At 40.7% G+C, this 27499-nt stretch overlaps 1 protein-coding gene across 2 annotated transcripts in view; it reads left to right on the forward strand.

Moving 5' to 3' along the window:
* Positions 1-1307: 1307 nt before the first annotated feature.
* tbc1d31 (TBC1 domain family, member 31) overlaps positions 1308-27499 on the forward strand; it is a 34640-nt gene continuing 8448 nt past the window's right edge. For both annotated transcript variants that reach the window (XR_010011296.1, XM_062991945.1), the window contains exons 1-19: positions 1308-1409; positions 5774-5920; positions 5997-6112; positions 8676-8854; positions 8947-9098; positions 10548-10707; positions 12330-12530; positions 12815-12982; positions 14214-14293; positions 14408-14554; positions 15436-15569; positions 17045-17178; positions 17291-17470; positions 19320-19552; positions 19654-19806; positions 22154-22289; positions 22378-22470; positions 22594-22734; positions 24818-25012. Coding sequence is in view for 1 of the 2 variants with exons in the window: in XM_062991945.1 (XP_062848015.1) it covers positions 1336-1409; positions 5774-5920; positions 5997-6112; positions 8676-8854; positions 8947-9098; positions 10548-10707; positions 12330-12530; positions 12815-12982; positions 14214-14293; positions 14408-14554; positions 15436-15569; positions 17045-17178; positions 17291-17470; positions 19320-19552; positions 19654-19806; positions 22154-22289; positions 22378-22470; positions 22594-22734; positions 24818-25012 (2823 nt within the window). In the remaining variant the exon portion in view is untranslated. The remainder of the gene's footprint in view (positions 1410-5773; positions 5921-5996; positions 6113-8675; positions 8855-8946; positions 9099-10547; positions 10708-12329; positions 12531-12814; positions 12983-14213; positions 14294-14407; positions 14555-15435; positions 15570-17044; positions 17179-17290; positions 17471-19319; positions 19553-19653; positions 19807-22153; positions 22290-22377; positions 22471-22593; positions 22735-24817; positions 25013-27499) is intronic.

Consider the following 27499-nt stretch of genomic DNA (forward strand, 5'->3'; position numbering starts at 1 on the left):
CGAGCATCTGTGGGATGTGCTGGTCAAACAAATCCGATCCATGGAGGCCCCACCTTACAATTACAGGAGTTAAAGGATCTGCTGCTAACATCTTGGTACCAGATACCACAGCACACCTTCAGGGGTCTAGTGGAGTCCATGCCTCGATGGGTCAGGGCTGTTTTGGTAGCAAAAGGGGGACCAACACAATATTGGGAAGGTTGTCATAATGTTATGCCTGATCAGTATATATATCATATATGTAATCATTTTTACTGCTTTATACTGTTGATGTTCACAGTAGGTCCATTGCCACTCAGACCATGGAAGTCCAAGACAAAAAGCCAGTCTACAACACACTTATCCAATTGGAAGGGGGGGGGGGGGGGGGTGTAACCTATCCCAGCTTTTCAATGGGCGCAAGGCACACAGTAACACCTTGGACGGGACACAGTCTGGACGGGGCGCCAGTCCACTGCAGGGCAGACACACATACACACACCCATTAATCTATAGGGCAATTCAGTGTCTTCAATTAACCTGACTGCACGTTTTTGGACTGTGGGAGGAAACCGGAGCTCCCGGAGGAAACCCACACAGACACAGGGAGAACATGCAAACTCCACACAGAAAGGACCCAGACCACTCCGCCTGGGGATCAAACCCAGGACCTTCTTGCTGTGGGGCGACAGTGCTACCCACCGAGTCACCGTGCCGCCCACACTTATCCATTTAGGGGCAAATTACAATAGCCAATTCAGCTGTATGTAACCGAACTTTAGGTCATGCAGACTAGCAGTGTGTTTTAAGATCAGCAGTATTATGTAAGGGTAGAATAATTGTGACATGGCAATATAAACAAAATATCCTGCTACTCTAAGGACGTAAACTCATTCGTACTTTGATGGTAGCGTTACAACGTTAAACCTCAGGCACAGGCAAGGTTCTTTGTTGTGAGGTTAAATCTCATATGGCTTTCTTTTAACAATGTAGTGCACTACCTAGGGTGTACAAACCAAAGCGTTAATCCCAGACCGGACGAAGTGCACCTACATACGGACTACGTAGCAATTTGTGATTATGCCACAACGTGTGTCTACGTAAATACTAGCAAACAGCAACACAGTGTAACATAAACACCCATAAATAAATAAAGTTTTTAATTTACTAGAGTTATAATGCTCTTTAAAATGCATTTTTGTTGTAAACCAAATTATTTTGAAAGGTTCCTAAGTGATGGCGATGTTTAAACTTACCGGCTAGCGTAGTTGCTAACGCTACTCTGCCTCAGTTGTTAGTAACAGGTAGCTTTTCGTAGCTAACGATAGCCTGCTAACGGCATTATAGGCTGTGATCATGCAAACAGTCGATATTGGCAATAAGGAAGACGGAAAATTATGGCATCGCAAACCAGTTGTAACAAACAATGGGTAAGTCCTTGCAAAATAAGCTTACGTTACCTAAACGTTACCTAAATGTTTGGTTTTAACTTACTCAAATATGGTGTAAACACCACCACCATGCTACAAGTTTTATAACAATCACATTCAACAAATAATACCATTGGGTATATGCAGAAGGTGGATTGATTACTCAACCTTGCCCCATAATGTAAATAAACGAGGGTGTGGTACCCTGCGATTGATTGACACCCAGTGTTTCCGTGGGGTGTGTGCGTTTGGGTGAAGTTTAGTATGTTCTCTCCTAGTTATGAGTTAGTAAAGCAGGAAGAATGCTGCCCTTTGTTTCTATATATTTATTATGATTTTAACGTCATGTCTTACATACTTTGGTTACATACATGACAGGACAGATAGTTACTGGTTACAGAAGATTCATCAGTTCAAGTCTTTTAATGTCAGACACAGTCATGGACAATTTTGTATCTCCTATTCACCTCACTTGCATGTCTTTGGACTGTGGGAGCCCCCGGAGCAAACCCACGCAGACACTGGGAGAACATGCAAACTCTACACAGAAAGGACCCGGACCGCTCAACCTGGGGATCGAACCCAGGACCTTCTCGCTGTGAGGCGGCAGTGCTACTCACTAGCCACTGTGTCGCCCTGCCCAGAGCCGTAGATAGAGAGAGTTGCGACACTCCTTGATCTCGCCGCTACGCGGTCACGTGGTTCATGTCACCCTCCAATAGTTCCAAACAAACCCGGCGCTGTCATGTTCTCATATGGGACAGGCAGCAGTGAGTGAAATATTAAACAGTAAATAATAAACATTTGTACAATTTCTGGGTATTTTCAACTGCGTTTACATTTACTGCATCTGCTTTAATATCAATTTGGTATATGAAGTGGAAGATTGATGTTTATAATGACTTAATAGGTCGTTCTTGTTAACACACAGTACATTATATTAGCATACATTACATAATGCGATATCATTAAGTAGTAGAGACAATATACAGTACAGAGATTAGACAGTTTTTTATGTTTTGTTTTTTACATAAACTAATCTCCCTTCACTTTCCTGAGGATTCATAATAATAATCATTTTGGTTAAACACTAAGCCATGTGGCTGGATTCATAAGGTTTACCTGCACTGAATGAACAGATTCATAAACACACTACCGTACCAATACCTTTAACATTATAGTGCAGGTACATGAAATAGCATTAATTCATGTCTTATTTCATGAGTAAGTAATAATTTATTCCTACATGTAATACATGAATTAATTCATAATTAATATGCACTAGTTCATTTTGTCTAATGTAAGTGGTGGACAAGGTACACAAACCATGTAGTTGAGTTGAAGTAGAGATATCCAAGGTAACATATTACTCCAGTAAAAGTAGTAGTAAAAGTAAAAATACTCTTTACCTCCACTAAAGTACTAAACTAAATTTACCTTCAAATGTACTTAAGAATGAAAGTAAAAGTATAATGATTTATTATGGCTCTGATGTTTTATTATCATTTCTGTAACAAGACTCTTGATTAATCAACTTTTAATTAATCAATTTTAGGTGAAAAGACTCTAGTGTCAATAATTTAGCTTAGCTGACTAAGCTAAATTCAGTTATACCTATTAATTAAGATAAACATGTAACATTTAGTGCTGAGCAAATGCTAAATAATAACAGTATTACGTATATTAATGACATCAAATTCATTATTTTTTTTAAAACAAAGCAACAAACAGCTAAAAATGCTTGATAAGTAGTGGAAATGAATGGGGCTCTATGGGATGTTTGGAACTATACAGAGCTCCACAACCCGGAAGCTGCACAGAAAATATGTCCCGCCCCCTTTCCAACGGTTCCCTATGGGAGTGTCGCCACTCTGTTCTCTCTACCGCTCTGGCCCTGCCCATTGTTTCTGCCTTGACCAAATTTAGAATGAAGCTATTACTTAAGATGTATGTTCAAACCTAATGTTTTTCCATTTCATTTTCATGTTTTACCACTGCTTTATCTTGGTCAGGGTCATGTTTGACTGGACAGTGTTAAGTCTACACACTACTGTTACAAGGTGATGTTAAAAATAAGATCAAAATGAATAATTTCAGAACTTTTTCCACCCTCAGTGTGATCTATAATCTGTACAATTCAATTGGATTCAGGTATGGGCTCTGGCTGGGCCATTCCAAAAATTTAATCTTCTTCTAAAGAAGCCAGTCTTTTGTTGATGTGGAAGTATAATTTGGATTGTTGTCATGCTGATAGGTGAAATGCTTTTTTAGCAGAGGCGTAAAGGTTTTGTGTCTAAATTGACTGATATTTGGAGTTGTTCATAATTCCCTTCACATTGACTTATGCAAAAAAAAAAACAGCCCCAAAGCATAATGCTACCATCATCATGCTTCACTGTAGGTATGGTGTTCTTTTGGTGATGCACAGTGTTGTTTGTGCACCAAACATACCTTTTGAAATTATCGCCAAGACGTTCAACCTTGGGGTCATCAGACCATACCACATTTTCTCACATGCTTGTGGCAGATGTAGGTTTTTAAAAATTGTTCCCGAGCTTTGATGTTTTTTCTTAGTAAGAACAGGCTTCTGACTCGCCACCCTACCCAAAAGAATACAGGACATTTAAATAATACAGGAGATTGTTGTCACATGTAGTACACAACCAGTACTTGATAGAAATTTGTGCAGCTTCTTTAATGTTGCTGTAGGCCTCTTGGTAACATCCCGGACCAGATTTCTTATTGTTTTTTTATCAATTGTGGAGGGACATCCAGTTATTGGTAATAGCACTGTTGTACCACATTTTATTCATTTGTTGATTACCATCTTTACTGTGTTCCATGGTATATGTAATGCCTTGGATTTTTTTGTACCCTTCTGCTGACTGATAAGTAAATGTCAGAAAAGTCCTATTAGAACAGCTGAACTTCATATGGGTTTAATCAAAGTGACATTAATCAATGGCAAGTGTCACTGACTACTATTTAAAATACACTGATGAGGCATAACATTATGACCTATGATGATAGGTGAAGTGAATAACACTGATTATCTCTTCATCATGGCACCTGTTAGTGGGTGGGATATTTTAGGCAGCAAGTGAACATTTTATCCTCAAAGTTGTTGTGTGAGAAGCAGCATTTGAACGAGTCTGACAAGGGCCAAATTGTGAGGGCTAGATGACTCAGTCTGAGCATCTTCAAAACTGCAGCTCTTGTGGGGTTTTCCCGCTGTGTCTGCAGTGGTCAGTATCTATCAAAAGTGGTCCAAGGAAGGAACAGTGGTAAACCAGCGACTGGGTCATGGGCGGCCAAGGCTCATTGATGCACGTGGGGACTGTGTCAGACACACAGTTCAGCGCAGTTTGTTGCGTATGGGGCTGCAAAAGGGGGGCCAACACAATATTAGGAAGTTGGTCATAATGTTTTGCCTGATCGGTGTAAGCCTGAATGTGATTGGTTCATTCTGAACAGAGCCACATCCCAATTATAAGTGGGTATGCACACTTATGCAACTACAGTACATTCTAGGTCACATAAAAGGTCGAATTAAATCTACAATTAATATTTTTTACATCACAAAAAGCTGGCTATTAAAAGGGGTGTGTAAAATTGTGTAGAATTGGTGCCCAGGTGGTGCAGCAGGATATTCCGCTAGCACACCAGCGCTGAAATTCTGAACTCCTCAGTTTAAAACTCAGCGTTGCCACCGGTCGGCTGGGCGCTATCTAGTGGGCACAATTGGCAGTTCCTGCAGCTGACACTAATTGGCCACCATGTCTGCTAGGGTGGGATGACCGGACTATGTGGGTGGGATGACCGGACTATGTGGGTGGGTTCTTCAAATGCTGTGCCAGGACAATAACTAGCAGATAGAGGCCCCTATGCAGAGTGCATGGGTGGAAAGCAAAGTCCGCTAAGGACTGCGCACGAGTCGGAGGAGGCGCGAGCAGAAAATATACCCTCCTCAAATGTAATCAGGGATGCCCAGCAGCGTAATACAGATTTACTACACTAAATTGGGTGAAAAACTGGGGAGAAAATGCATAAATAAATAGAAAAAAAATAATTGTGTAGAATTGTTTTTACACAGACATAATAGGCTATGTCTAAGGGAGAAATGGAGATGGCCAAGGTCTTGCAATGGATTGGCATCCTGTGTGGGAAGTGTTACCGCATTGCACCCAGTGATTCCACGAAATCTGACCTACACAGTCCTGACCAGGATAAAGCAGTGGTAACTGCATAAAAATAAATTGTGCTGTCTAAATTCTTTTTCCTTGTTATACATTATGTGTTAAAAAGTGGTTGGATTCTTATTTTTCCTCACCCTATATTTGTATTCTTCCTTTTCTCCTTCTCAGGATCCTGGTGACGGTAATTCGCAGTGCATCTGCCTACCAAAGCAAGACTGTTCGGTTCCTTCATGTGGCTTTTGACACCACTGGCGAGTCCTTCCTTGCCGGTGATCACCATGGGAATATCTATGTGTTTGATATTAGCAGGAACAGGTATGTAAAACCTGAAAAAAATTTGAAAATGTGAGATACTGATAGCTCATGTGACATTTACTCTTTCACTCTGCAGATATAAGCTGGTGCAGAAAACGGGGCAAGCAAGCACAGCTTTAGCTTTCAACCTACGCAGAACAACTGAGTATTTGGTTGCTCTTTCTGATTATTCCATCAAATGTTACGACAAAGGTGCGTGTTTAAGTTGCTTCTACAGTCTTTTTCCCTGCCTAACGTGGTCAGTCCTCATTTTTCTAATTATTTACATTTTATGCAGCATGGTATTCTTTGAATCAGAAATATTTCAAGAGTTCTTAAAAAAGTGTCTGGACTTTTTAAAACTCTATTTATTAAGAATTTCAAAAACAAATTACATCACCTTTCTACATAGTCACCTTCCGATGCATTTTTCCCAGCATCGTACCAACTTTGTAATGCCATCAGCAAAAATGTTTTTGGTTGAGCGTGTAGCCACTGATGCACCACTGCTTTCACATCATCATCACATGAAAATCTTCTTCCTCTTAAAGCTTCTTTGAGCAGTCCAAAAAGGTGGAAATCAGATGGTGCTAAATTCAGACTATAAGCTCTCTCTCAGTCTCTCAGACAAGATCAATTCCTACTCCTCCCGCCCTCACCATTTCCAATTAAAATATGAAAGTGCGGAAACTTTTAGAGGATCTCTCGTAGATTATGCAGTGTCTGGGTATTTGGAATGTGCACTAAGTAGCTAAAATGATGTGGACACCTAATTATTGAGTTCAGGTGTTTTGGTCCAACACATTCTAAGCTAACAGGTACAAAAAATCAATATTTTAATTAATCAAAAACAATATTTAATTTAATTTTATCTTCGTCAACCACTTTATACATGCAAGGGTGGCCAGATCCACTGCTTGTTAAAAAGTAAAAATGAAATTAAAACTAAACTGAAATCCTATTTTTGCATTTCTCCCTATTTTTTCATTTTCCCTACTGCTTGCACTAACCCTGCTCTGACCGAGGAGCGCAGACTCTGACATGCCCCCTCCTACATGCATTTAGTTGCCAGTGGCTATTTATTATCTGACGAAAATAGAGTCTCACAAAGAGCAGTATTGCAATGGAGAGAAATGCGGTGCTCTCTTGTGAGCTTATTAGTTTTCATGCAAGTGCCTTGACCAGCCAGCAGAGGTCAAACTTGCAGCAGCACCGAGGAACCCCAGGCTGTACTTTAGAGCACCCTGAAATTGATGTTTGTGTCAGTTTGGGGTTTTAGCACATCTCTGCCCCGTGGGCAAAGTAAAGTTTGGTGTGGAGAAACTTCAGTGGCCTGCACAGACCCAAATACTGTCAAACAGCTTTGGGATGAATTGGAACATTGAGTGAGAGCAAGGCCTTTTGTCCAACATCAGTCAAAAGAGCATTTATGACAGGGGTATTCAACTAAAATTTAAAGAGGTCCAGTTAGAGAAAATTTCTTGAAGCAAAGGTCCGGAATGTTTAACTACATATATATATATATAGAGTCTCACAATATATATATAACATATATATTGATATATATTATATATAAATAGCCTAGTAGTTGTATCAACATCTGCATGTAATCAATAACTGACTGTCAAATCAGATGTCTGTTTGTTTATTAGGATTTTAACGTCGTGTTTTACACTTTGGTTACATCATGACAGGAACGGTAGTTACTCATTACACAAGGTTCATCAGGTCACAAGTTTATATCGAATACAGTCATGGACAATTTAGTGTCTCCAATTCACCTCACTTGCACGTCTTTGTACTGTGGGAGGAAACCAGAGCACCTGGAGTAAACCCACGCGAACACAGGGAGAACATGCAAACTCCACACAGAGAGGACCCGGGCCGCCCCACCTTATCAAACCTTTCTCTTATCAAATTAAGAGAAAATAAAAATAAATTGTACTCCAGTGGGAAGTAAGAACAGAAATGAGTCTCTCCATCACGGATTAAATGCTGTATTTTTGCTGTACACGTTTCTTTTTTGGAGAGCGCTATTTGTCTCCTGTCTCGTCTTTTTCTCAACTTTCTCCTGCACAGTAGTCTGTATCTCTCCCTTCGTTTTTTCTACGTTCGCTATCTTTCTTTTTCTTTCCACCGTCTTTCCACATGTAACTCGCCTCTAACTCTCTCATCTGTCTGCACTGTAGAGTCGCAGTGTTTACCGGCTGGAATGCACAGACTTGATTGGCTGAGTGGTGTCACGTGATAGGTCTGTGCGTTTTCTCATCCGCTAAACCGCTACCGTAAAGACTACAAAAGCTGCGCCGGTTAAAATAGAAGCGCTCCGTCAGGTTTCAAATCATAACTTTATGTTTTGGCTGTAGGTCCGGGTCCGTATGGGACAGCTTCTGGGTCCGGATCCGGACCGCGGTCCGCCTGTTAGTGACCTCTGATTTATGAGGTCAGGCACTGAACAGGCACAAATTCCCATAGACACACTTCCAAATTTAGCAGTAAACCTTTTCAGAGGCATTTGGCTACAGAGCTGCATACGGATTGGAATGTCCATCAAGCGTATGTTTAGATGTCCACACACTTTTGGTCATAGTGGATTTTGTTTAAATCTCCACCCTTGTAAAGCATCCACGTGTATAAAAATGCTTATAATTCTAGGATTATTTCTATCACTCGTTAATGCCATTGTCTAAGAACCACAAAAAAAAACCAAGTCTCACTCAAATTGGGACATAATTTTTGTTTGGGTGCCTCATATAATTGTTGCTTTGCATTTTAGACACCAAACAGCTGGTGAGCTGGATGAGAGGTCATGAGGGCGCGGTATCCTCGTTGTCGGTCCATGGTTCCGGACGCTATGCCATCAGCAACTCTTCGGATACGGCTCAGCTCTGGGACCTGGACACGTTTCAGAGAAAGAGGAAACTCAATGTGCGCCAGTCTGTGGGAATACAAAAGGTATGCATGATTGAAGATTGAAGGGTGGTCCTGATGTTTTGGCTCATCTATCGTTTAGGTCTAATAGGTATATTGTATTTTTGAATGTTCAGGTGTTCTTTCTCCCGCTGAGTAACACTATTCTGAGCTGCTTTACTGACGACTCCATTTTTGCCTGGGAGAGCGACACGCTGTTTTGCAAATACCAGCTGCCAGTGCCACAGGATGGGCCCAGGATGCATTACAAGGCATTTGCTGTTACACAGTAAGCTTGACTCTAATTTTCCAAACCAATGCTTAACTGTAAAAATAGTTTTTGATATTATTCTTGTGAATTTAATCAATCTATTGCGCATTTCATTATTCTTTATCTACTTTGTTTGCCAGTGATCAGCCTTTCAGTCAATGTAGCATTGTGTTTGCTTGTTTTTAATGTTGTTTTTCATTTAAATACATTATAAATAATCCTGTTTGGTCACATTATTATGACCACTTCATATTTTTGACGGCAGCAGCGTGTAGCTCATGAAGAAAGTCACGTTTTGTGAGCTGGCTTGGTGGGTATATAAGGTGTGGTATATAAGGTGTGGTATATTTCTGCACATATATCTCTCACTGCTGTCATGGGTAAAGTTGTCTTCCCTGGGGCGTATTGGAGCTTCCAGCAAGACAATGCAACATGTCACACAGATAGAAATGTCCGACACTGGTTGCAAGAGCATGATCGAGAATTCCAAGTACTACCCTTCCACCATAATTCCCCAGACTTGAACTCAATTGAGCATCTGTAGGACCACCTTGATTGTCGTGTTTGCTCTATGGATCCTCCCCCACGCACCCTCCAGCAACTGTGGGATGCACTGCGGTCAGCATGGCTCCAGATACCTGTGAAAACCTACCAGGACCTTATTGAGTCACTCCCAGCCCATCTAGCTGCTGTCTGTGCTGCACACGACGGTTACTCTGGATATTATCTGCCGGTCATAATAATGGGTAATGAGGAGGAACATGCTTTGCCACAGAGTCGGGAGGTAAAGCCACAACAACTGAAAATAAACCCAGTTTGCAGGATGCTTAACCAAGGTAAAACAACACTTAAAAGGAAAATAAAACAGAAGCAAAGTAACATCTGCACCTCCATGCCCCCTTAAATGGCAAGGCAGAGGGACATGATTCCATAACCCCCCCCCGATTTCAATGGCATGTCGGCCCATTACAGTAACGTATATATGGGGTCTTTCTAAAAACCTAGTGAGCTGCATTGCTGCCTACTGAGCCAGCTGCCTAAGTTGAGAGGATTCTAATTAGACATCAAACTCATAAGCAAGACTATTTAGACACACTGATTAGTCAGCGATTACAGCATTTACATCACCACAGTTTATGCTTACTAAGCTAACACAGTTAGCCTCAGGCCATTCAAACCAATTAGTTAAGCCGGCACAACTCACTAGCCTGCCAGCTAACATCTCCCTCCGTGTACCAAAAACAGTTAATTGTCAATGACAAGCCGAATTTGCAAATAAATCACACCTGTACACCTTTAAAGAAATTAAAAATCAATAAGAATTTATTTACATTTCATTAAATGTAAGAATTATAGTCTCTTCAAGACTAAATGCCTATGATATAACATAGTAGTTGAGTAGATTTGGAAAGAGGACATGTTTTAAATGGAGGCATGTTAAACACTAATATGAATCTGTCTCTGCAGAGATGGGAAGACACTGACTGTAGCCGGGCGCTCAAACCTGATTCATTTGTGGTGTTTGGCCAGTCAGCAGCTCTTGAGAATCATACAGATGCCACAACAAGTACGGACTGTGCGACACCTCGATTTCTTACCAGACAGTTTTGATGGAGGATCAAGCCAGGTACTGAGATTTTAGTAAGCAAAACCTGAGTTAAAATTCTTTTATAAATAACAGAGTAAAATTTATTTAGACACCCCTCTTAATTATTAAGTTTTGTTTTTTTTAAATAGAATAGAATGCCTCTATTTGCCATATATACATATACAGGTGTACAGTACAATGAAATTCTTTCGTCGCATATCCCAGCTTGTTTGGAAGCTGGGGTCAGAGCGCAGGGTGAGCCATTGCACATCACCACTGGAGCAGAAAGGGTTAAGGGCCTTGCTCAAGGGCCCAACAGCTGCATGGTCTAGCTGGGATTCAAACTCTCAACCTTTTAGTTGATAGCCCAAAACCCGGCCCATTAGGCTACCACTGTCCCAAACCACACCAATTGAAGTTTGCTTTGACACATTTTGTAATTTTATATTAAGATTTTTATTCACAATAATCTTTTCATTTTCCTCAACCGGTTTATCCTGGTCACCCTTCAGACATAGCCAATCATGTCTGTGTAGACACCCGACAAGCCGTTTTCACCTCTGAGATTCAAACCTGGATCTCAGTGGTGGTGGGTTAGCATAATAGCCTGCCTCACCACCTGACCACCTATTTACAGTAGGGTTCAATTAACATTTTGTGTAAGTCCAGTACAGTATTTTTCTTCTGTTTTACTAGCACTTGATAGTAGGCTTAATCTCAATATTTAGGATGTTTTACCCAGGTCGCAACCTGTACAGGGTGTTTCCTACCTCTCATCCAGTGAATCGTACACACCGAGACCCTGAATAGGTTAAAGCGGTGGTAAAACAGACAATGAATGCATATTTGAATGAATAAATATTTTTGCATATTTGTCACATTTGTTTCAGATTTTAAACAAAATTTTTAATAGTTTTTCAAAATAAATATTTTATTTAGTGAAGAAAAAGGTTTTTCAAAATCAGCGGGCAAAACAAACTGATTTTACTAAGAAAATGTGCATCTCGGGCGCCCAGGTGGCACAGCGGGATATTCTGCTAGCACACCAGCACAGAGATTCTGAACACCCTGGTTTGAATCTCAGCTCTGCTACTGGTCAGCTGGGCGCTATTTAGCGGGCACAATTGGCAGTGAATGCAGCAGACACAAATTGGCCACCGTGTCTGCTGGGTAGGGAAAATGACCAGACTAAGTGGGTGGGGTCTTCTAACACTGTGCAAGGACCCTGGTTAGCAGATAGAGGTAAAGAAGGGGTCCTGTGCATGCATCAGAGGGCAAGTGAGCAGCAATATACCCTCCTCTAACGCAATCGGGGATCCACAGCAGCGGAAGACAAATTGACTACGCTAAATTGGGAGAAAAAGGGAGAAAATGCATAAAGAAATAGACACAAAAAAGAAAATGTGCATCTCAAACTAAAATTTACTGTAAAAATGTGCAACTATGTCTCACTCAATAAACATTTACTTATTAATAATTAATAGTAAATATTTCATCTGCGTTTTGTTATTGGCTAATACTAACTTGCAAGTTGTTTCTAGTTTGTTCCCTTGTACAACGTTTTCTGATATAGTTTGAATCATTTATATTGTCCTTTCTGGGGTTTCTTGAGTCCAGAAATTGTAATGTTATGTTTCCTCTTTTGAATGTTTTCTGTACAGATCCTGGGTGTTTTGAGCCAGGATGGCATCATGCGTTTTATCAACATCCAGACGTGCAAGCAGCTATTTGAAATCGGCTCCCATGACGAAGCAATCAGCTCTGCAGTTGTTTGTCCCAAAGGCCGGCACATTGTATCAGTGATGGACAGCGGTGCTCTGAGAATTTACAACGTGCAGGCTCTCACTCAAGAGATCAACAAGGTAGCTGAATACTTACAGTCATGTGTATTCAAACATTCAAATCTGGCATGTGCAGTGTGTGGGGGCCACAGCAGTTGAATACGCTTGTTTACCACTGCAGAGAACCCAGTACAGCCCTCTGCTAACTAGATGTTATCAGTGTTGTGGTAGCTTAGCCGTTAAGGTACTGGAATAGCAGTAAGAAAGTTACTGGTTTAAGACCCACCACTGCCCTTGTTTCAAAATTAAATTAAGTGTTTGGTACAGCTTTTTTCACTCTATCAAAATTTTCTTCTTTTTTGTAGCCTCCACAGTCTCTGGTAAAAATGGTGACCTCAGGCAACAAAGCTGACACCTCCTGCCTAAAGATGAAAGTGCACTCTGGAACTGTGCAGCGTCCAGCCAAAACCTCTGGCCAGCGAAAGACCAAAATACTGCGGCCTTCAGCTCTTTCCACCCTGGATGACAAAGAGGTTCTATTGTATTCTATTTAGAAATGGACTGACCTACAGTTTTTAATTTAGTCAAGATTGCAATTTACTTTAGCATGCCTATGCAGATTTCACGACACCCAAATACTTAGGGAGACACCAAATCAGGTATTAAAGGTTTTTTTTATTACATTTTATAACAAAGAGGATGTAAACTTAGTGTCACTAAGTTTACACTAGTGTTTGTAGCCAAATTCTAAAACCTTTAAACAGGGTATTTACAACCTACAGAGCCCACCTGTTAAGAGTGACATAATATGACATTAGGAATGCAAATCTACAGTGTGCCTTAAATACGTTTAGTTAATTACGAAAATAGATTATTAGTTCTTTTTGACCATGAGATGTTCTGGTGGCACAGCAGTCTATAGCGCTGGACCACCACTCCTAGGATCTGGGATCGAATCCTAGCAGGTGACATGATTGGCTATATCTCTTGGATGCGGCTCTGCAATGGATTTACGCCCTGTCCAGGATGTATTCTTGCCTTGTGCCCTATGTAACCTAGAAACCTGCAGCCACTAAAACCCTGACTAATGCAAGTCTAGGTCAAAACAGCAGACCAAAACAATTAAACAATTAGGAGCCCTCATATTAAATCAATATGTTTATCCTAGGGAGAACATTGATCAACTACATGGCCAAAAATATGTGATCACTCTTCCTTATTACTAAATTAAGGAGTCTCATGTGTTTTCACCCAGTTCAAAAATAGGTCTTGGGTGTATTTCTGCCTTGTGCCTAGTGATGCTGGCATGTTACACCAATGCCAATGGGATGATCCTCGGTTGATTATTTGGCTTGGAGAACATGAATCCCATCATTACTTAAAAACATTTGCAAGGCTGACTTTTCATACCACAACAACTTTTCACTTTGTGTTGGTCTATCTAAGATGAGATGGTTTTTGGTCTTGCCTCATTCATCAATATTTCTCTGGAATCTAATTTTCTAATAATGTTCTGAACAGTATATGTTAAGATCCCTAAACACAATTGTGCGTTGAGAAACGTTGTTCTTAAATTGTTTGCACACATTCCTTAAAAACTGGCAAACTTTGACCAAACCTTTCTCATATTTTACTATTGTATGTTCTTAAAATATTTCACGTACCAAGCTTCAAAAATGTTGGTGCTTAGGTGTCTGTAGCATAAACAAGGCTTTAGGCAAAGTTTTTCATTTACTATTTTTGTCTTTTACCTTTGCCATCCAGAATGACTTGCCAGGCGGCCTTAACAAGAAGCGACTCCAGACAATACTAAAAACATTTGGAGAATATCCAGCCAAGTACAGGTGACACACAACTGACATCGAGCTTTTGTTGTTTTAATAGCTTTTGTGTATACATTGTTTCTCTTCTGAGTATTGGTGTGTCTGTGAGCATGTATCATTGTTTTTGCTGTGTAGGATGTTCATTTGGCGCTCTTTGCTGCGGCTGCCTGAAAACCATGCTGCCTTTAGCAGTCTGACTGACAAAGGGCTTCACTCAGCCTATGTTTGCCTGCATGAGCGCTACCCAATCAAGAGCCACAGACTGCAGCGAGGTTTACAGAGGTAATCACGATAATTAATGAAGTCAATTCATACAGCACTGTGTTTGTGCGCAATTGTGATAAGGTACTCAAGTAAAGTAGATCTAAAGCATTCCCTCTACACAGAACCAGCAGAACCTGGCATTATTAACCAACGTAACACTGTAAAATACTACATATGGTTAGATTCAAGTTATATGGTTAAATACATGAGCCAGAAACAATGTGGCCAACAGCATGTGGACACGTGACTGAGAGAAGTCTATTGATCAAATTGTTATCCAGGCAAAAAGAGGCATTTGTAAAGAAATTTTAATCTAAAAAAGTTCACTACAAACCTTGCCAGGTGTCTACACAATCACAGTTGGCCGTGTTTGAGGGAAGGAAGGTTGGGCGGGGTCTCTTCCCACTGCTGCCTGTGATATGCGACCTCTGCAACTGGTTCAGGCGGCTGCACAAGTGGTAGGGGATTTTTAGGGAGGGTCACAAGAAGCGAAGTGTGGCTCTCCATAGGCTATACAGCTCTGTGTGTGAAATGAACGCTGCCAGTAGATAAGAAGCAGCTGGTGACTGGGTGTGTGTCGAAGGGGGCATGTGATGGTCTCAGCACTCTTGCCAGAATAAAGGTAGTGCAAGTGGCATTGGAGTTTCAATCAGGAATCTGAAATGACTAGATTGGGAGGGAAAAAAACAGTTTAATTCCACACTGTTATATTTATAGTTTTAATACCTATATAACTTTAAAAACAACAAAAAGCAAGTCTACAACGATATGTAAACTTTTAATTGTAATACGTTGTATTTATTGACGTTACAGCTATAACATTTCCTTTAGCCAGAATTATTGAAATTTGCTCAGTATTTGATTGAATGTTTGCCTTGTATGTATTCTTTCTCTCACAGGTTGCTGTCTGCTCTGGCGCACTGGTCAGCCATCTTTGGTGAGGCGGAGTATATCCCACTGTTGGCATTTCCATTCGTCAAACTTTTTCAGAACAATCCACTTATCTGCTTTGAAGTTGTAGCAACTGTCATCGGTACGAACACCAAACACTTTTTTCAACATATTGCACTGTTCTTATACTTAGGGTTGGGTGGGCGCTTGGGTGGTGCAGCAGTCCAAAATGATACAAACTGGGGTCTCAGCAGTGCTGAAAGTCTGGCAGGTGCTCATCAGACACTGTTGTACATCAGGAAGTGAAGGCTGCATGAAGGAATTACCTTTTTTACACTGCAACAGTGAAATCGGACCCACTGCAACCCTGACCAGGATTGCGTGCTTGATGAAAATGAAATTTAAAAAGTGAAGGAAAAAAAACAGGCATTAACAGGACTTGACTTTACCCCGTTCTGGCTATAACTACATCCACTATCAGCAATAAAATCAATAATTATGAAGGGTGTCCACATACTTTTGACCATATAGCATAGCCAGAACTAAATGTTGATACTTCAGGCTTGGTATGATGTTATCAGCTGAATGCATGCTATAAGGACAAAAGTATTGGAACACCCCTTTCCATTTTTGAATGCATGTGATTTAACCACAACAATTGCTAACAGGTGTATTAAATCAGTTATGTAAAGGAAATTAAATGCAACAGTTTAGGGAAGGCCCTTTCCTGGTCCAGTATTACTCTGCCTCTGTGCACAAAGCAAGGTCCTTAAAGACATGAGGAAAAGCTCGGTTTAAAGAAACTCCATTGGCCTGCACAGAGCCACACTGGCTTTGACCAGCCCCCCTCAGACATAGCCAATTTTGCCTGTCTGGACTCCTGGCCGGCCAGTAGCACCTCTGAGATTCAAAACCAGACTTCAGCGGTGGAGGGTTTGCACCTTCTGAGCACTCAAGGTTTCATTTAAATGGTAAATATTAGTAATTATAGTAATAATATAAATAATTATTTAGTAATATAGTAATAGTAATTATTAGTATTATTTTTAAATAGTTAGAAAATTGACATTTATATTTTATTTTCATTGAAATTGATATTTTATTTTAATCAACTGCCCAATCCTGGTCAGGGTAGCATTGGGTCCGGTTCCACCGGAACACCTCAGATAGGGTGCCAATCTATTGCAGGGCTTCAACCACCCACCTTCGAACTTGGATCTCAGCGGGTGGTGGTTTTGTGTAATTTTTACTCAGTACCATGTACTGGCCAACATTACACTTGTCTCATCTCCCTTAATTACTTTTTAGATCAGAAATGCCTTTTATATTTATTGTACTGTTTTTATCTGCACTGTGTACTGTATTGTCTCGCACTTTTTGTTTTATGTTGCATTCTGGTCCTGGAGGAACGTTGTTTCCTTTCAATATGTACTTGTACAGTATATAGCTGAAATGACAATAAAGCCTCTTTTGAACTCTTGAACTTGAACTAGACTGCTGCAGCTGCCGAGCACCCCTGGAAATTGACACTATATTACAAATATTTGTTGTAGCCCTATTTAAAATCTATTGAATGCTCACTTATCTTTTCATTCTGTTTTTTTCTGACACTTTTAGTGAACTGGTGCCAGCACTGGTTTGAGTATTTTCCAAACCCACCGTTGAACATTCTGAGCATGGCAGAGAATGTGCTGGCACATCATGATAAAGAGCTGCTGTGCCACTTTGTTGACTGTGGTGTCACTTCACAGGTATGCAGGCATACTTAAGATCTGTTTACAAAGCCTATGAAGGGTTGATTTGTTTCTGGAACCTTTTTTAATAGAATTGTAAATATCTCTTCTGCTCTTTGCTTGTCGCTAGCTTTATGCCTGGCCGCTGCTTAAAACCCTGTTCTCTGAGGTGCTGACCAAAGACGAGTGGCTGAAGCTGTTTGATAATGTTTTCTCTAACCATCCTTCATTTCTGCTGATGGCTGTCGTGGCCTACGTGACCTGCTGCAGAGCGCCGTTGCTCCTCTGTACTCATAAGGATGACTTCGAGGTTGGACACTCGAATTCCTTAAAATTTATGAAATTAATGTATTTATTTATACGCAGTATGGCCAAAAGTGTGTGGACACCTGACTGTAAGGCCATGTCAGTCCAAAACCATTGGATTTGTGTATGGATTTTACCACCCCACGCTTTGTGACAGTAGCAGGCTTAACTTTTCTGGGAGGGCTTTCCACAAGAGTGTGTCTGTAAGAATTTGTGCCTATTCGGTCAAAACCTTGCTTTATGCACAAGGCACAGTCATGCTGAAACAGGATAGGGCCCACCTCAGGTCCTGACTGATAGGGCTTGACTGTTGCCACAGATTTGGAAAAGTGCAATTTATATTACTGATTTTGTATAGTCAGTAATTACAAAGAGTGTCCACATACTTTTGGCTATATATTGTATTTGTAGTTGGTTAAATTAACACATGTGCAATTGCATTTTAAAAATGTTATGCATTGTAACAGGGTGGGTCGCACCTCACCACTGAGGCACCAGATGTAGCCCCGCACCTGCAAGAATTGAACTTGAACCCATTGTTCAGTATGCTTAACCAAGGTAAACCAATAATGTGGCTAAAAGCCACAAACAGAAGGGGTAGAGGGAAAAAAGCGGTGGCCAAAATAACAGAAACAAAGAAAGCAACCGATTAAAGACAAAAAAGCATTCTCAGCCTGCAGCAGAGAAAACTCTGAACAAGCTGGGGATAGCAATACATGAGCAGCACTCCACCCCACCAACTGGCTCAGCCCATGCCCAACATGGATAAAAACATGGAGCCCTTCACCCCACCTCTGGGGCAGCTCGCATGTCCAGGGCAATGTGACACCCCTAAAATATCCACAACACTGGCTATGTTTCCAGAAAGACACAAAGTATGCCTTGCATCATACGCCATCAGAAAAGTAGACCAGATCAAGCCCATGATTTCACAACAAAGGAGCTGGTAAGTCTGTGAGGAAAAATACAACCACTTCCATCTGGAGCAAATTAATGCTCAATAAGGTGACAGAAAAACTGACCAATCATCTGTGCCTCTATGCCCCCTCTGCCAAACATAGAAAATGTTGTTGTGAAAGCAATTACGGTTTAATTTACAAAATGTACCCTACTAATGTCACTCTTATCAGAGTCTGATCAAGTACAAGTGAGTGCAAGTCAAATGAATAATATTTATTAATCCATTTATTGTTTAGTTTATGAGCTGCCAAGGGGGAATCTCCATGTTCAGCTATTTCTTAGTAGTGAAAAAGGTTGCCAAATATGCCATTTGCCAAAGTGTTAAAAATTGTCATTATTTAATTATTATTTAATTATTTACCACCAATCAATTACACCGTTGTAAGCCAGGCCTTCTTGTCCAATATAACACATCACAAGTCCTTTAAAATTGATCCCATAAGACTCGAGGCTTTTATAGCTGTGGGGGTTGGTAGGGGGACTCCATATTAATGCACATAATTTTGAAATGTCCACATACTTTTGGCTATGTTGTGTATATCAACTCAGGGTTCCCAATATAGTCCACATTGTTCCCTTGTTAAAATACACATGTATTTTAACAGTCGACTGCTTTATCCTGGTCTGATTTGCTTGGGTTCGGTTCCACAAGGGAACACCAGTCCATTGCAGGGCTTCCAATCATGTCTTTGTACACATCCGGCCGGCTGATAGCATGGCTAAGATTCAACCCGGGTTTCAGTAGTGGTGGGCTAGCAGAATAGGCCAAAATGGGTTGATGTGTTTTCCAACTAATGTTCTGCCTACTGGTTTCTCCCCTGTAGCACTGTTGAATTAAGCATTAGCCTAACACTATCATTGATTTTTTTTTTTTTAATGCCCCCTCTTTACAGTACTTTTTCCATCATCGAAACAATCTGGACATAAGCTCCATGCTGAAAGAAGCATATCGATTGATGGACTCCACCCCACCCGACCTGCACCCGAGTTCCATGCTGACTGACTTTGAGCCCCTGACACGTGGTCAGTACCCCATCTTCAACAAATACCCCACCTTTATCGTGGAGTATCAGTGCCAGGAGCGGGAAAGAATCTACCAGCAAGAACTGGAATACCTCAGAGAGAGGTGGGAATGGCTGCTCTTGTCTTATAAGAGATGTAAGAAAATGAGTTTGGAAGCATGCAATTATCTACTGTATTAAAACATATGCATGTGTGTGCGTGCAGACAGGCACTTCAGGAGCTGCGAGCTGAAGCAGTGAGGCAGCAAGCCGAAGACGAGGCCTGGTACACTCAGCAAGAGCTGCTGCAGCAGGCTGAGGAACAGCGCAGGAGAGTCCTTCAAGAAGAGGAGAGCAAACTCACCCAGCAAAGAGCCAGGTATTTCTGCTAGTCCTTTTTTTCCCATCTGTCCTGTTCTGTTTGTTTTACTCTTAAACAAGAGTCTATCTTTAAAGCTGACAACAAACCCTAGAGGTCAAAAGTTAACATACACTGCAAAGGTAGTATGGGGACAGTAACATGACCCAATGGATGAAAATCTTGTCATTTTACCATTAGCCAGCGTGTTTTTAGATTGCATTTATACGATTTTGGTGTAAAATGATTGAAGTTTAAGAGAAAATCAAACCTTTAGTCAAGAAGGCTCAGAATGGTCGTCATTTGGAGATGTGAGAGGATTAAAAAAAGGAAATGGGTTCATGCCACTTCATTGCTTCAAAGGGCACATTACATCTTATCAATGTGCTACAAAGCTACATCAAGCAACTCCAGTATTAGTAGACCTAGGATTGTTATCTAAAATGCAAACCCGGTCTCCCTATTTCACAGCTCACTAGTTGCCATGCTGCATATTTTAGACAATGCTGTGGTTATAATTTTAAGCAGAATTGAACAGTCCAGAGTTTTGTAAAACAGTGAAAATCAGCTTCTCTTCACCATGTCTAAGCTTCGCTTTTAATTGATTCTCTTCAACTGCTCTTGTTAGGGGTTACCACAGTTAATCGTTTATTTGCATATTTGATTTGGCACAGTCAGGGTCATGGTTGGTTCGGTTTCCCCAGAATCACTGGGCACAAAGCAGTAATGCACCCCGGACAGGACACTAATCCATCACAGGCCTCAGCCACCTTCCCATCCCATATATAGCCTACATGTTTGTAAATAGACATCCGACCCACTGAGAGCACTGTTGGGAACTCAAATGCTGGATGCCTGGCCTGTGTTTTGGGTCAAACCCTGCCCACAAAGTAAAACCTGCTTGAATCTGCCAAGTTTCTTGGCCAAAATCCAGCTGACCTTAAACTTGTTACATAAATATGTTTTCCTCATTTTTTTAATGCTTCTTAAAGCACCTCATGGTAATATATATAATGACCATGTTAGCACAGTTTTAATGTAATAAATCGATCATTCTGGTTCCAAAAAAAATAATGCCAGCCCCCTAACACCATATCCTGTGTGCCAGGGGTCCCCAGAGCCCAGTTTGAAGACTACCGGCTCACGTATGAAATGTATAAATTACATGTCATGCCCAGAATAAATTCCAAGTCTGATAACACTGGTCAACAGAGATTTTGTTTCTTGAACACTTTTGGGTGCGTCTTAGGTATTTTGAGCTGCTGATAACAAAAATCACCTCAAATTTTTCCTATCACGTACCATTTTATTGATTCATGCCTCAAGGCTGTCTTGTTATACAGTGACAATGTCTATCCTTCAGTACCTGTTGGTATGCTTTACACATGAAGGAAACATACCAGAACATGGAACTGTTGTTGAAACACATCAAGTACAGCAACTACAACTGAAACAGCTGGAGATTTAGAGTGGCACTGCTTCTTGGATTGCAGCTCAGATATACCAAGTATTGCTGCTTCATTTGCAATTGGGACAGTCATAAGAAGAATCATATTACACTAAAAATAACTGGCCAATTCATCAGAATTTGACCCCAGGGCAGAACAATATTGCACATAAACCACTTGTGGACCCAAAAAAAAAAAGATATTCACTTCACTTAAAACTCGGGCTGATGAAAAATGTTATAAAGGCAACGAACAAATAAAAAGCAAGAAGAGTTCGCAAGAATAACTGATACCATGATTAGTGAAGGCATTTCTGTTGGTCCACAAATGCGACACATCATGAATGATCAGTTCAAAGAGCTGGTGGTGAGACCTGAGAAAATCACTTGGAAATCATTCCAGGATGTTGTTGAAAAAAATTTTTTTGCAACTATCAAGCACCAAACTTCATCAAGCTGGGTGACAACCTTCTTCAAGCTTACAAAGTGATGAAGTGCAACGTCACTGAAAATTCATTTCTTGCATTTCTTCCCTAATCTTGGTGCAGTAAGTGATGAGCATGGCGAATGCTTTCACCAAGACATTGCCACAATGGAAAAATGTTACCAAGGCCACTGGAATCCGTCAGTGCTGGCTGACTATTGCTGGACACTAATACGAGATGCACCAGATGTTGAGTAGAAACGAAAATCAGCAGCAAAACACTTTTAGCTCAGTTGAACTAATGACACGTATAAGATTTAAATGTGTTATAATCAGTAAAGTTAATCTCATGTTTCTCAAAATTTCTATGTGATACAGACAATCAGAAACTACATTTGTGTTCAGATCAAATGGGTCTGTCACAATCACCAAAAAAATTCAAGGAAACAGAACTTTGGCAAAAAATTGTTGTCCAGTGTAATCTTTGTTTATTCCAGGTTAGCTGCTATGAAACGTGAGATGAAGGTCAAAGAGGTCACGCTACTCGACGCATCTCGAAGGCGTTTCCTGAAGCACCAGCAGAATCAGCGCAAGATTGAGCTCAACCGACTAGATGATGAGATTCAAAGAAAGGTCTCTTTAATTGTTTTTAATGTTTTTTTTGTACTTTAACATGATTAAAATCCTTCTTCAGGATGAATTTTACAATTACTGTGTACAGATGGCGTTGCGAGAACAGGAGACCGCCATGGCTGTGCAGGATATGGAAGTAAGGCAAATGGAACTGGATGCTCAGAGAAGATTGTTTGAGCAGGTCAGTCCCTGTCATACCTAACCCTGTGATCATAGTCATGGAATTCTACTTAGATAATTATAGCAGGTTACCATTTATTGTCTAATATTCAAATCACAATTCTGATTTTGTATGTTTTTCTAGCAACTGGCTAAGGAACAGGAGCATATGAGTCAAGATATGAGAGCTGAGGTGGATGCCCGCTGGCGGAAGTCTGAGATGGAGAATTCTGCCTTTCACAACCTCCTTCAGGCAGACAGTGATCTCAACCAGGAAACTAACAGGGTACATCACACTCTTTACTGATTGTTAGTGTAACGGATTCACCTGTCCAAGAATGGCAGGGGCACAGAAGGCAGCTTCAAGTTTACCTGCAATTCATTAGGACCGCCAAGGGCATGAGGGTGCCGAGGACTTGTGTGTCGATTTATTAAGTACCAGTGAGGCTGGTATGCTGTGGAGCAAATGTTCTCATTTTTTTTCTAGGTGAGTATGGGTTTGTCTGAAAACCTAGTGAGCCACCTTGCTGCCTACTGTCTACCTAGGCAGCTGTTTAAGTAGAGAGGATTCAAATAAGACATCGAACTTATGAAACACACTACTTAGACAGCGATCACAGAACTCCATTTGTTGCTCTGCATTCAACTCCCATATATGTAATTTTTTGTGAGAACAGTTGTGTCGCACTGAATGCTGGGATTGTCTTCAACGCTAAGGAAGCATCGGAAGCTCCCTCGTTATTTAGTCAGTTTATAGTTTCGAAATAAGGCACCTTAGTAGGCAGCATTTTAAGGTATCTTAGAATTTAGACAGCCTTTTTTCTGGGAGCATGCATATGATAATGTAAAATGCTGTCTATTTAGAGAGCTCAAAAGGTTTTTAGACAGACCCTGTAGTGTGATATCCCTTAGTCCACTTTCGCGCTAGTCTATCTGTTCTGTCACCTCTCCGCTATGGGCTGCAGATTTAGATTTTGGTTCTCTTCTGGGTTACATTTCCTGTTATTTTGGCCACTAGTTACTTTGTTTCCTTTTTTTGTTTTTGGCTCTTTAGCCACAGTATTGTTCTATCTTGATTAAGCGTTCCTGTAATTGAGTCCCACCTCACAGATACGTTACTCCTTATTGAGATCTTGACCCACCTTATTACAGTTAGCTTCAGTGCCAAGCTTCATTTATTTATTTATTTTATTCTGTTTTTGCATTTCCCCCCTTTACTTTAAGTCTAGTCATTTCCAATGACTCAGGTGTATCACTTCTCTGTTGCTGCAGACCTCTACCCTGACTGATGAGGGCTGTAATTTACACATGCCCCCTCTGACACAACTGTAGTTGCCAATGTCTTATTTTTACCTGCATGAAGTGGGTGCTCACAGGAATTAGTATTGTGTATAGAGAATCACACACTGATGTCTATTATTTTCTGTGAAGATGCCTTCAACCACCCAATAAAGGCCACAATTCCTACAGCAGTAAAGAATCCCTTTGGGCCGCTCTCCTTTAGAAAAAGTTAAGACATAGCCAATCATGTCTGTTCAGGCACCCCGCCAACTGGTGGCAGAGTTGAGAGTCAAACTTAAGAGTTGGCTAACTAAAGTTTTTAATTAGCGTTCAGCCTAGAGCAGGGAATGGCAGACTGTACTGTAGAAATGTGTCTACTGGTAGGGATTTGGCTCCACTCTTTATACTACAATATTGATAGATTATTAGAAGTATGCTATAAACAAAACAGTGCTGAACAGAAATAATTAGCAGAAGGAATGGATGATATACATATACAGATATTGATATACAGTAGCTTGTATTTTACCTCTATTTTTGCATATTTGTCTCACTAAATGGTGCGAAAACTAAATGTATGGGCATAAAACATAAGAAATAACAGTTCTAGAAAGTTTATTTAAGTTTTTTGCATAGGGTGGTTATGCATTATCTATATGACCCATAAAAAATGTAATTGCTTTCTGAAACCTAATGACTTGTTGGGCCACCTCAGAGGCAGCAAACTCCTTAATTCAGCCACACTGCAGGGCTGATAATCATAAAACGGCCTATTTCATGTCCCGCCAGTATCTTTACAATGATTCACTTATGAACACTGACCATATCTAAGGCAGGAAAGGTCTATAGTTTCTTAGATGCCTGTCTGGGTCTTGTGTGATTTCCTAAATAACTTGTCAATATGGTGGTGGGGCTTGAATCAGCGACATTCTGATCACTAGTTGAGTACCTTAACCACTAAGCAAGCACTGCGCTTTTGCCACTATGCTATTTTGTGTCAAATAAATAAAGAGTTAAATTAGTCTTGGTAATTCTGACTAGCTGTGGATCGATACATTTTGAAAACAGTAAGACTGTTTCCTCTTCAGGTACTGGAGGAGTCTCTAGCAGAGGCGGGGCAGCTGGAAGCTGATGCTGAATGGCAGACAAAAGTGATCAAACGGTTGCAGAAGGCGGAGACAGAACAGCAGAAGCAGAGAGAGCAGCTAGCCAATCTCAGCAGGTCAAACCATGCTAAAGAGGAGCAGCTAGTTCAGTTAATGATGGATGTGGAGGACACACATGTAAGATTCCTTATGTTTTCATATACAGTATTTATTATCCCTGCAGCCCTTATGGTGCATGGAATGCCAGATGTTAGGGTGTAGTAAATGGTTGTTTGGATTAGTACTAAATTGCACATACAGTGCCTTGCAAAAGTATTCAGCCCCCTTAAACTTTTCAACCTTTTGCCACATTTCAGGCTTCAAACATAACGATATGAAATTGTAATTTTTTGTGAAGAATCAACAACAAGTGGGACACAATCGTGAAGTGGAACGAAATGTATTGGATATTTAAAACTTTTTTTAGAAATAAAAAACTGAAAAGTGGGGCGTGCAATATTATTCAGCCCCCTTGCGTTAATACTTTGTAGCGCCACCTTTTGCTGCGATTACAGCTGCAAGTCGCTTGGGGTATGTCTCTATTAGTTTTGCACATCGAGAGACAGAAATTTTTGCCCATTCTTCCTTGCAAAACAGCTCGAGCTCAGTGAGGTTGGATGGAGAGCGTTTGTGAACAGCAGTTTTCAGCTCTTTCCACAGATTCTCGATGGGATTCAGGTCTGGACTTTGACTTGGCCATTCTAACACCTGGATACGTTTATTTGTGAACCATTCCATTGTAGATTTTGCTTTATGATTTGGATCATTGTCTTGTTGGAAGATAAATCTCCGTCCCAGTCTCAGGTCTTTTGCAGACTGCAACAGGTTTTCTTCCAGAATGGTCCTGTATTTGGCTCCATCCATCTTCCCATCAATTTTAACCATCTTCCCTGTCCCTGCTGAAGAAAAGCAGGCCCAAACCATGATGCTGCCACCACCATGTTTGACAGTGGGGATGGTGTGTTCAGGGTGATGAGCTGTGTTGCTTTTACGCCAAACATAACGTTTTGCATTGTGGCCAAAAAGTTCGATTTTGGTTTCATCTGACCAGAGCACCTTCTTCCACATGTTTGGTGTGTCTCCCAGGTGACTTTTTATAGATATCTTTGAGAAATGGCTTTCTTCTTGCCACTCTTCCATAAAGGCCAGATTAGTGCAGTGTACGACTGATTGTGTCCTATGGACAGAGTCTCCCACCTCAGCTGTAGATCTCTGCAGTTCATTCAGAGTGATCATGGGCCTCTTGGCTGCATCTCTGATCAGTCTTCTCCTTGTTTGAGCTGAAAGTTTAGAGGGACGGCCGGGTCTTGGTAGATTTGCAGTGGTCTGATACTCCTTCCATTTCAATATGATCGCTTGCACAGTGCTCCTTGAGATGTTTAAAGCTTGGGAAATCTTTTTGTATCCAAATCCGGCTTTAAACTTCTCCACAACAGTATCTCGGACCTGCCTGGTGTGTTCCTTGGTCTTCATGATGCTCTCTGCGCTTTAAACAGAACTCTGAGACTGTCACAGAGCAGGTGCATTTATACGGAGACTTGATTACACACAGGTGGATTCTATTTATCACCATCAGTCATTTAGGTCAACATTGGATCATTCAGAGATCCTCACTGAACTTCTGGAGTGAGTTTGCTGCACTGAAAGTAAAGGGGCTGAATAATATTGCACGCCCCACTTTTTAGTTTTTTATTTCTAAAAAAAGTTTAAAATATCCAATAAATTTCGTTCCACTTCACGATTGTGTCCCACTTGTTGTTGATTCTTCACAAAAAATTAAAATTTCATATCGTTATGTTTGAAGCCTGAAATGTGGCAAAAGGTTGAAAAGTTCAAGGGGGCTGAATACTTTTGCAAGGCACTGTACAGTCAAGATAAAATAAGGCTTACATACACAACCTACTGTAAGTGTCACATGAGTATGCTGTTGCATTCTATAATAAAGCTTGTTTTTTTCCGTGTGCCAAACAGCTCTAAATAAAATACAGTAAAGTAGCAAAAAAGAAAAGCACAGTCACACCTGATAGCTTGTCAAAGGCTCTTTGACACATTATAATTTAGCTAGCAATTTAGCCATTAATCTGCATTTTACCTGTACCTATCTTTTTATTTGGAAATTCATTATGGTTTTACAGGCGCTCAGATGGAGTAGTGGTAAATAACGATAGACCACTACCACTGGGTGAGTGTTCAAATCCCTAGCGCTGCTATCGGCCAGTTAGGTGGCTACATTCAGACATGACTGGCTGCCAATCCATTATATTGTGTCAGTCCATTGCATAGTTCCACACTCATACTCATTTACATTTTTGGCATTTTGCAGACGCTCTTATCCAGAGCGACATACAGAAGAGCTTCCATAGTAAACATTACCATACTCTAGTTCAAGTAGACTTCCAGAATACAAATCTGTGTTTTTTTTTTCAGGAAATGAATAAGAATGTTAGTAAGTAAGTACATGTCAGCTTAAGTGCTTAGTAAAGGCATGGGTTTTTAATCATCTTTTGAAAACAGCAAGAGACTCAGATGTTCGGACAGACAGAGGAAGCTTGTTCCACCACTTGGGTGCTAGTACAGAGAAAAGCCTTGATGCTTGTCTTCCTCGAGTCCTGGATGGAGGATCAA

This window comes from Trichomycterus rosablanca, chromosome 3 (genome assembly GCF_030014385.1).
Source record: "Trichomycterus rosablanca isolate fTriRos1 chromosome 3, fTriRos1.hap1, whole genome shotgun sequence".
Taxonomy (NCBI): domain Eukaryota; kingdom Metazoa; phylum Chordata; class Actinopteri; order Siluriformes; family Trichomycteridae; genus Trichomycterus; species Trichomycterus rosablanca.